At 38.8% G+C, this 10,409-nt stretch overlaps 1 protein-coding gene across 1 annotated transcript in view; it reads left to right on the top strand.

Annotated features, from left to right (window-relative positions):
* The first annotated feature begins 2,542 nt into the window (after nucleotides 1-2,542).
* Nucleotides 2,543-10,409, top strand: part of LOC140246074 (metabotropic glutamate receptor 8-like) — a 74,134-nt gene continuing 66,267 nt past the window's right edge. The window contains exon 1 of the mRNA XM_072325518.1: nucleotides 2,543-2,836. Coding sequence (XP_072181619.1) covers nucleotides 2,558-2,836 — 279 coding nt within the window. The 5' untranslated portion in view covers nucleotides 2,543-2,557. The remainder of the gene's footprint in view (nucleotides 2,837-10,409) is intronic.

The following is a 10,409-nucleotide window of genomic DNA, read 5'->3' as shown; positions in this document are numbered from 1 at the left end:
TTTTTTGTAACAATAATAATGGCATCTTGCAGGTTTCATGTAACCGTGAGGAGATGAAAATGTCCATTACGTTGAAACCTCGGTATATCTTTCATTGTTTCTCGTTCATAAAGATTTTCTTTTAATAAGGAAACAGCTGTTACCGACCGCCGTAACTGCTAACAGACCAAAACGAAACGAAAATTCCCATCCGCCCCTTGACCAATGTGTGCACGCCCGTAATCACTAGCAGTGAAACACACGCATATACACACGCGCACACAATAAGTTGTCAAGACTCGACTGACACGCCAACACACATCCATATGCACTCTCACACACCTGCAAACACACGAGGCGGTAAAAACCCCAATGATAAACCTCTCAGGAGCGGGTAATGTGAGGAACATAATCCTTACCAGTCCTCTCTCTGTCTCTCTGATAACGAATCAACGCCAGAGGCAACCTGCGCCATGTCTTTTATCAGCGTTGTCATCGGCACAATTTAAGAAGATGTATCCTCTGTTCCAAGAACAATTTTAAACCCTTTTTTTTCTTTACGCAAGTCTACTCTACATAATCATAACATGTTTATTTTCATAAGATTTATGTAATCTTGATGATGTATGATTAATGGACCAACGTTTTATAGACCTACCTGATGATGAGTAGGCGTGTTCTGTTAGTGACATTGTGTTATGATGGGAAGAAAAGGTATACAAATAGTATTACCATTGTAATTTTGATATAAGAGGTGTTCTCTACTGTGTCATAAATGTAATTACCGTTCGTAATAGAAATGATTACATACTATTATTAATTTCTTATCTTTGCATTCAGAATCGCTTCCATAGCGTAACTGTACAATCATATATCATAGGAGATATCTACGATATTAAATCATACTTTTATATTCTACCGACATTTTGAATAATGCAGATACAATGTACCAAACCCATATCCTAATCGTAACATCAAACTAAATCTCAAACCCTATCTCAACCCTAACCATATGCCTAATAAGTCCTTGGAGAAAATAGGACCTGAGCACCTGTCGTAGGAGCAAATGTCGTCTCACCGTTGACAACACCATGCTTGCACTTCGAAATTTGCAATGTGTCCCCGCCCCCACAAACACACACATATACACACACGTACACACACGTACACACACACACACACATAAAACAAATATATAAACAACAAAAAACACTTCAACCACCAATAATACTTTTACAACAAAAAAAAAAATATATATATATACCACACACAAGTCAGGAAAACACACATTCACATTACAATATGTACATAATACATACTGCACTATTTGAAGCATACAGTTTTACTGTCTCCCTTGAAATAAATCCAAAACACTCGTACGTATGTTGAGGTGAGGGGAAAAACAAGAGACAGCATTTCGTAGAAGCACGCCATCACTGTTGAGTAAGCGCAGCGTGAATAACTCGCACCACAACCTCCACAGCGCAGACGAGAAGCGAGCTGTGAAATACGCTCTTTCTCATTCGCAGAAAGTGGTTGACCAGCGCACGCATTTTTTTACGGTGGAAGAGAGAGGGAGAGCTGGCTAGGGGCGCCTCGCAGTTTTCGCACACGCCTCGACGGTTCTCCCCAGTGCATTCTTTTTTTCGAGGTAGCAGCGACAAATCGCTTTATTCTTGCTCACTGGATCGAGGCTGGCATTCGTAAGTCGGGAGATCCGCTTGATTTCTTTTTTTCCCCAGTTTGATACAGGAAAAACATAAATTTAGTCAATTTAGTTACGTGAAGCGCGTTTGGAGTAGAAAGAAAATTTCATTCCCCGACAGCCGTCGAGTGATCAAAGTGCAACTAAACAAAGGCCTAATGCTGTGTGCACTATCCGATTGTCAACAGGCTTTGACTACATACTTCTTTGGAGTGGAGTTTCTCTGTGTAAATATGCCTGGCATGAAACAAGCTGACTCTACCACCTATCATGGCTGTTTGTTGTTATTCAGCCCTTTAAATCGCATCGAAATAACAAGGAATCAGGGATGACATTGTTTTCTGTGCTCTCTTGTGTACTGGAAACGGACGTGTAGATACACGTCCTGTAAACGAACTTTACTGGTCATATAAAAGGAGATGAGATGACCAGCGAGTGGAAAATTTACATGTCTCATTTTGGAAATTTTAGTCTGAAATGGGAATAATGCGTGCGAGGATCCCATGAAAGGACAATATGGGCGGTGTTCGTTGTGAGGCGGTCCAGCATCAACCGGTCTACAGAGAGATATTTCTGTGATTGGATACACTCAAGGGAGGCAGTGAGTTTGGTCCGATCCTGTGACTACATACTCAGTCCTGTCCATTCACAATGACAGACCGGAGTAGGTCCAGGCCTAGCTCAGTGGCGGTCACATTCTGTGTAGGTCTTCTCAACGTGCTGATCGCGGCCCCCATCAGGACCGGTTGCCAAGGGGTGGAGAGGATTGAGCTAACAGGGGACGTCATACTCGGAGGTCTGTTTCCTGTGCACGAGAATGGGATTAATGGGTGTGGTCCGTTCGACCTGGGTGGATACCAGCGTCTGGAGGCTATGGTCTACGCCCTACAGAAGATCAACGCCGATCCGAAACTCCTGCCTGGGATAGACCTGGGAGCGGTGATCCTAGACACGTGTAGTAGGGACACATACGCCTTGGAGCAAGCCATGGAGTTTGTGGCCTCGACCACCACGAGAATAGACCTGGATGCGTTCACCTGTCCGAATGGAAGCCGTCCTGAGTACGAACCGCCGCAACCAACAGTGGCGGTAGTTGGCGCCGCGGCGAGTCCCGTGTCTAGCATGGTGGCTAACATACTGCGTCTGTTTAAGGTAAGTGCAAGATCAGTGACTGTGCTTGATAATACGACACATTACTTCACTAATTCATCATAAAGTGGAAGAATGTATCTACCCATGTATGTGTAATATGAGGGAGAAGGTTCGAGGTTTGACTGGGTGATCTCTAGTGCCATACTTGCCATTGAATGAATGAATGAATGAATGAATGAATGAATGAATGAATGAATGAATGAATGAATGAATGAATGTGTGAATGAATGAATGAATGAATGAATGAACTGTTATCGTTTTGTTACATAAAATTGATTCAGCCTATTACTGGATATCCTCTGTCATATACTAATGTGATCGATTAGACTAATGAAGAAGCTCTAAGGGCAATATCCACATTGATATCAACGCAATTATGAACGCGTCAAATTTCATTTTGCGCTAATGCAATGACGCGTTAAATTACATGGAGTTCGTTGTCAATCGCAACGTATAACCTTGGGGAGATTCTGTTATACAACATCCCTGCAGCATCATCCACCCCTGTATCTCTATCATAAGCCAGGGGATTACAATTTGGAGGAATTAACTTAAGAGGTTTATTCTGTGTCAACAAATAGAGCATTAGTTGTTAGGTAGGTTCCTGAAGGAGATAAAGATTAACTACTTTTGTGATGTTGGAATGCTTAAAGCTTGGCTATGAAAGGTCAAGCTGAGATTTGATGATTTGATGAGTGAGTAAACACAGAGTTAGCAAACTTTGCCATCCACTTGTAATAGAGATTTATCAATCACCGCATTATACATTGGTTCAGTAGGAGTATAACATTACAAAGCTACCACATACTCTAGGATTATTGGAGCGTGACTCCCAACGATGCACGATCTAGTTATAATCGTTAATGACGGACGCTATTTGCCTGAATCAAATCTGTGACGTCAGAAGGACCTATTTCAAACAGACGCTTCTACGCACATCTCTAGAAACAGATTGCGAAGTAGTTTTTGAATTGTTGTTGCGCTATGGAAAGCTCAGAACGAAACACCGGAAAGACATCTAGAGCAGGTATGGCAGGTATATATTTCAAATAGTCTCTCTTTGGTAATAATATAGTATGTTGTGCAATGGAACCCTTTTCAAAACATATCATTAATACAATTTAAGTAAAATTGATGTTTTCTACAGCTACGAAGCAAGCAGTCAAATATAACTATAATACATTGACATAAGAACTATTTCATTTCGGACGGATAAAGCTCAGGTGAATTCTTTGAAATGAAAATGAACGTTTGGATAAGTTTGGACTACACCACGGTGACTACTTACTTTGATTACAATACGTATTTTCTGAACATGATAAGCGTCAACACGGGAATGTTTTTATTTGTGAGAGTCTACTTATCTTGATTTAATTGTCGAAAGATTTGCGTCACGTAATAAGTAATGTCACGTAATATAAGGCGAACATGATAGGTGACGGGGTACGCGCTTTAGGAGAATTAACGCAAGGTGTCGGTCGTTAGCAATGGGAGTAAGTACTAAACCAAGCATGGGTAATGTGTTTGCATCAGCCACGACCTATCGACTTAATTACGAACTCAAATTTCTATGACACCTGGCAAAGGGCAGTCAATATACACGGTCTGATTAGATTACAGTTTGCATGGAATACTCGAAAGAGACGGTTAGGGAGTTTACAAACATCTCATCTTGGACGATCACGCGCGCTGCATTCCACGAGTGTTCACGGCCTCATCAAGGATGAGATGTATTTACTTCCAAGATATTATTTTCTCCGTTTCTTTTGTATTGAGCATGTCATGTGATAGGGAATCAACTACAGCAGAAGGGAATACCTCTCACATTGCTTTCGAGAAAGCTGTCTTGTCTGGAATGAAGCGAAGCTTTGATTTAAACGTTCAGGAAAGAAAAAAAAAGACGCATTAATTCATGTGGCGTCTATCCATAATATACGTCTGATTCTACTTCGCAGAAGATCTAAATCATCACCGCCTTAAATATCAAATTTCAAATTCACATTTCAGTCACAATATAAATACTTGACTTGGTGTTACCCAATGTCCTTTATATCTTCCATATTATCATTGTCTCCTGACGCAATTCAGGTTGAAAAAAAAAATCATCACGTATTGCACAATAATGATGTTTTGGCACTATGAGGCGGATGAATGACTAGGAGGAACTGTGTACATAAGATGATGGGATGAATGTCAATATCGGGCAGATAAAGGTCCCAACAGAAGTGTGCTAAAGCAGGAGACAGCCAGGGCATATCACCAATGTTATTATGAGCTAAATGTCTGCTCCGCTGGTACGAATGCGATATGTTTCATGTTTGCTTGATATGTATGCTACGCCCTCACACCAACCAGAGGTTTCAGTGCCTCGGGCTGTATTTCATGGGCGCCTGAAAAGGCTAATCAAAATTTGTTGGTGGCGGGAAAAAAAGATTCACAGTCGTTCGAGACCTTGGTAAAGATGAACTCCATCAGAGATCTGCCGGCGGCCGTTTGAGCCTGTAATCTCGTGATGAAATACTAAGTCCTTTGTCCTGAAGACTAAAAACAACTTGTCGCAAGGATATCATACAGTTTCAATATAATATCAGATCATTATACTTTTTGTATACGGATTAACTCATAAACCCTAGTCACAACCTTCCTTGCCTATTCTATAGTTGAAATAAATCCACCATCTATAAAAACAACGACAACAGTAAGGGAACTTATGGGGGATAGGAAGAAGCAATACAGTGATCTTGTGTGTCTAACTTTAGAAGAACAAGGGATTATGGACATATATAGTGTATAAGATTAAGACACATTAAGACACGATGACCATGGATTTCTTGTAAGGAAAATTTTACCACGGAAATTCAGTACAATGTATCTTACATAACATCCCTAAAACATTCGCTCACGGCCCTATAAGGACGGAAAGCACTATTATGCTAGAAACAACGAAACGCCTAATAATAATAATAATAATAATAATAATAATAATAATAATAATAATAATAATAATAATAATAATAATAATACAACATACATACAAACAATTTCTATAGCGCCGTTCTCCACTTTGATTAAATGCTCAAGGCGCTTTACAATATTGTACATCAAAGCAAACAGACTGAAGATACAAGTACATCACCGTAATAAAAGAAGATGAAGAAGCAGAAGAAAAAAAAAGACATGGAAGTCTGTCTTCAAAAGGCACTGGTCTTCAAAATGCACTGCTAAACAATGTACACGAGCAACATTTTTAAACTAATGTGTTGATGAAGGAAAACTCATTACATCTATATTGTAAATCAGTCAATGGGCTCAGCAGCTACCCTTAAACTAGAACGGTCACAACAATTTATATTGGATGAGAACACTCGCAAGTCCCGGAACACATGCATGAAATCTTTTGACTTTTAAGACTTATTGAATGTGACGTGTGAAAAGAACTGGATTGTCCTACGACAAAATAGTGTATTGTCGATATGCTGAGTGTTTCATAATAGTTTAAAGTACTTTGTAATATAAGCTCTTAATAATTTCAAAATAAGTTGTTTTACTCAACAAAAATGTAGAATGATCTCCCGGGGTAAAGATACACTTTTATGAAACTCTACAACTTGGCAATGATATAATTATTGATAGTTTTAAAGGCACGACTGTCAAAGAAATAACATCAGATGGAAAGATCATGGACATAACTATAACGCTAAGTATTTTGTGTAAGAAGCTCAAAGACATTGGCTGTGAAAGTGAGTAATTAGATTTTTGATTTATCATGTTGTTCATTTTGGGGTTTTTTTTTCTTCTTTTTTTTTTTTGGGGGGGGGGGGTTAGTTCTTTCAACCGTTGTATTATTAATCAAATGTTTGCATCTTTTAAAAGATTATAATTATAGATCCCTCTTTTCAAACTGCATGCTTACAAACATTGATTCTCTGCTGTCGATATTTCAACATTAAGATAGGCAAAGTCCCCGTCAGCACTGAAGACGTACTTGGGCCTAAAACAGACAGGATGAACGTTTATTGCCAAGACCATCTCTTGCAGTGAATGCTAAAAGTGATCAAAGGCCAAGTTAGTATACATGTTACGTAATTCATTGTGCGCACTCTTTCTACGCAGATAATACTCTTTTAATGGGATTAAAGTATTTTCCCAACTGCTTGTCTGTAAAGAGCATTTTTTTTTTCTTCAAATTACAGCAAAAAGCACAAATGTATACATAAAAAACGCGGTCATTTTTTTTTTTACCGCTCTTATGAACAACACCTGCTTGTACTGCAGTCAAAATAGCTTAATGGTACTCTAAAAGTGTTTTTTATGATGATCGTCATTTTTCCAACCTGCTTCATCAATCAATGTCCTTGGCATTCCATTGGTTAATGTTTCTTTTTCTATTCCTATCCATCTCCTATTCTATGTATTTGCTGAATAGTATAATCAGAGTATGAGATACTGTCAAATACAGGCCTAATCATGATAATGGTAACAATAGCGCCTCTAAAGCTTGCGCTGAGATGATGTATTTTTAGTGTATATGTGTTGATAGTTAGTGCCCTCTTATCCAATTATCTAATATTGACTCATTGAGTTATCAATTTTGACACCAACGGAAATGTCCCTATATATCAGCGGCCCCAATTATCACATATTTGACATGCGGTCGACATTCAAGGGCATGAAAACGGCTATGGTAATGTTACAACAAAGTATCCATCCGTGTGCCAGCAAGAAAAAGAAATGTCCTTAATTGTCCATCGATTGCAATCATATTTTAAGTTAGTCCTAGCTGTCTGTCTATGGAAATCTTAGCTCTTCAGTGTCATAATGTTGCGTAAATTGTGACACAAAGGATGGGCTCGATATGTTGGTATAATAAATCATGCCAATTTAAATTGCATCTCTTTTTGGGACCATGACAATGTTTTGTACTACTGTGGCCGCAAAATTACAATAGCAACTCAACAAACCAGATTATGCAATCATGTACATCATTAGTTCTATTCTTTCCCAGATAGAAATTGATAGAATGGAACTGAGTTTGGAACATTCAGTATTTACTAATTTGCTAAATTTACTAAATCGAAATCTGAGGCAACCTGGCCTGTTTTGTGCTGACCAACTGTACTATACTGCGGCAAAATGATTAAGTTTATTCGTTCTGTACACCTACCAGAGCAAATCTAGCATTCAGTATACTCAATGGCGGGCAGATGAAGACTCAGAATTTGTTGTGATTTTGTCCTAATGACGTGTCCTTGCGGTGCGCACGAGTGAATGTAATCCCAGAGTTTGTTTGGCTCCGGATGCGGGTTTATATTCATACCTCAATATCTTCTGACAAAACATGGTCGGATTGGATCAATACCAGCGTGACGATGCGTTCTCCTCCGCCACCTGTCGTCCCAACGAGGTGACCTCCGACATTTTCGGCAAAACTCGGGCAGGAGAAAAACAAGAGAGCAACGCCTGATTCTAAATGATTTAACCACTCTCATGGGTTGCTGTGTAGGGTTTTCCTTTGATATCATTATCATTTATCACCATGTGTAAACGATCCAGCACAAAACTGGTTTGGTGTGACATCTATAGTTGATATTAATGTACAGATGTCGCATATACGTTTTCCCGATGCGTTGAGGGGTGTAGCTCACCAGTCTGCCAGTGGGCGGGTTTTTGCAAAAGGGTTCTGCAAAATTGATTCTCATCATTGACCTCTTCAACTCCTAACGTGGTTTATTTAGTTTCCGACATTAGCAGTGCTTTTTTGTTTTGTTTTCATGTAGGATTCAGGGTCCTTTACCAAATCCCTTTTCTCTGTATAATATTACAGCTGTCACTCATGAACAAAGTTTGCCGGTATTCATTTTAGTACTTATCAGTAATCACATCGGTAATCAATGAGCATCATCATTTGGTTGATATTCTCAGAAGTACGAATATCATGAAACAAACTTTTGACTCAATAATAATGATAATATCTCTACCACAGCCAACGTCAAAACAAATGTTCTTATTACATCCGTCAGTTTGACTTGTGTCCTTTAACCTGCTCACGGTCAGTCCTATTTTGTTTATGGAATACGACATTTCATCCGCCTTGCTTGTCTTCTGTCGATTTCGTGAAAAGCCAGAACGAAATTGAGGGCTCGCTTTTTGGACTATCAAGAAACAAACAAGTGATGATTACAGATAGCTGCTGGCTACCAAACACAAGCTGAATGTTTCGCCATCGTCTGGCTGGTGCTATCGGAGATGGGCCATTGCCGAAGGTGAATCGTCAAATAATACTCGCAGAGATCTCGTCCACAGATGGTATAATCATGCACGCTATATTTATCTCTACTGCTGCGGGAAAGGTTTTTCCTTCGTGGTACTCCTTATCTTCCTTTCCTTCGTCTCAACAAAGAATATTGAAGGTCGTTAGAATTGACAGTGTCAGTGTAACATTACAAAATATTTCCAATATGATTATAGTTATGTGGGATGACAAGAGTATATATTGTTGTGCTGAAGACTTTGTTTTCGTGAATGACAAAGGCAAATCCCATCCATCTAGCAAATGTTTAGTGCGATTGTGGAAACACTTGCAGTCGCCACTTCATCCGTTTGGTCCGCCTTGCGCGGGTCGAAGCTTACCCTCATCATGTAGCTTTTGACCTATGGGGGAATAATTATTGTTTGGTCATTCGAATCACTGCAGCGATGTGTACCAGGCACATCCTTTTAATGAACTCTTATATCGGATTGACAAGCGAGGGTTGGGTAATAAGCGGGATTTAATTAAACGACCACAGCGGCTACAAGTATATTTTGGTACAGGAGATAGGACAATACACATTTTTAGAATCAAGGGCAATGAGCTTTATCGGGAAATACGCTTCTGCCCTAAGGCAGGAATCGATAAGCATTAATGGTCTGTGTTTATTCACCGAATTTGAATAATATAAACAGTCTAACGTTGTTCATTCAACGTAATCAAGAAGCGGAGAAGCTTACACTACTATAAGAAAATACAACCACTATTTTCTTCACGTGGCAGAGTAAACTCACAACAATTATGATACCTTATTTTTGTAATAATGAATATCAATTATCCATATAATAATTATGTGCCTGTAAAGAACTATTTTTTTTTATTCAACCGTTACGGTTAGAAACAAATGTATTTAGAATGATAGAAAAGATATTGATCACGTATACAGTCGATAGCAACTTGACCAAATCCTACATATTGTATAAGCCAATGGCAGGATATAGGCCTATTCAATTATTACATGATGACTTCCGTATAAATGTTGCTAGCTATGAAACAGTCTGTTTAAGTGTGCTTCAATATCAGTACTCTTTTATAATCGTTATAATTATTTCACATCACAATCATGTTGTTCACAGTTTTACTGTTTAGTAAAACACGATTAAGATTAAAAGTGAAACAATGAATGAATGTAACCCGATGATATTGTTCAGAGACGTTGCAAGAGAATGCTAATACCAAACGCCTCTTCTTAGTGAGCAACATTCAAAGCGTCACATTCACTAACAATATATATATATATATATATATATATATATATATATA

Source organism: Diadema setosum, chromosome 2 (assembly GCF_964275005.1).
Source record: "Diadema setosum chromosome 2, eeDiaSeto1, whole genome shotgun sequence".
Taxonomy (NCBI): Eukaryota; Metazoa; Echinodermata; class Echinoidea; order Diadematoida; family Diadematidae; genus Diadema; species Diadema setosum.
The sequence above is the reverse complement of the archived record's forward strand: the minus strand, read 5'-3'. Positions and strand labels throughout refer to the sequence as shown.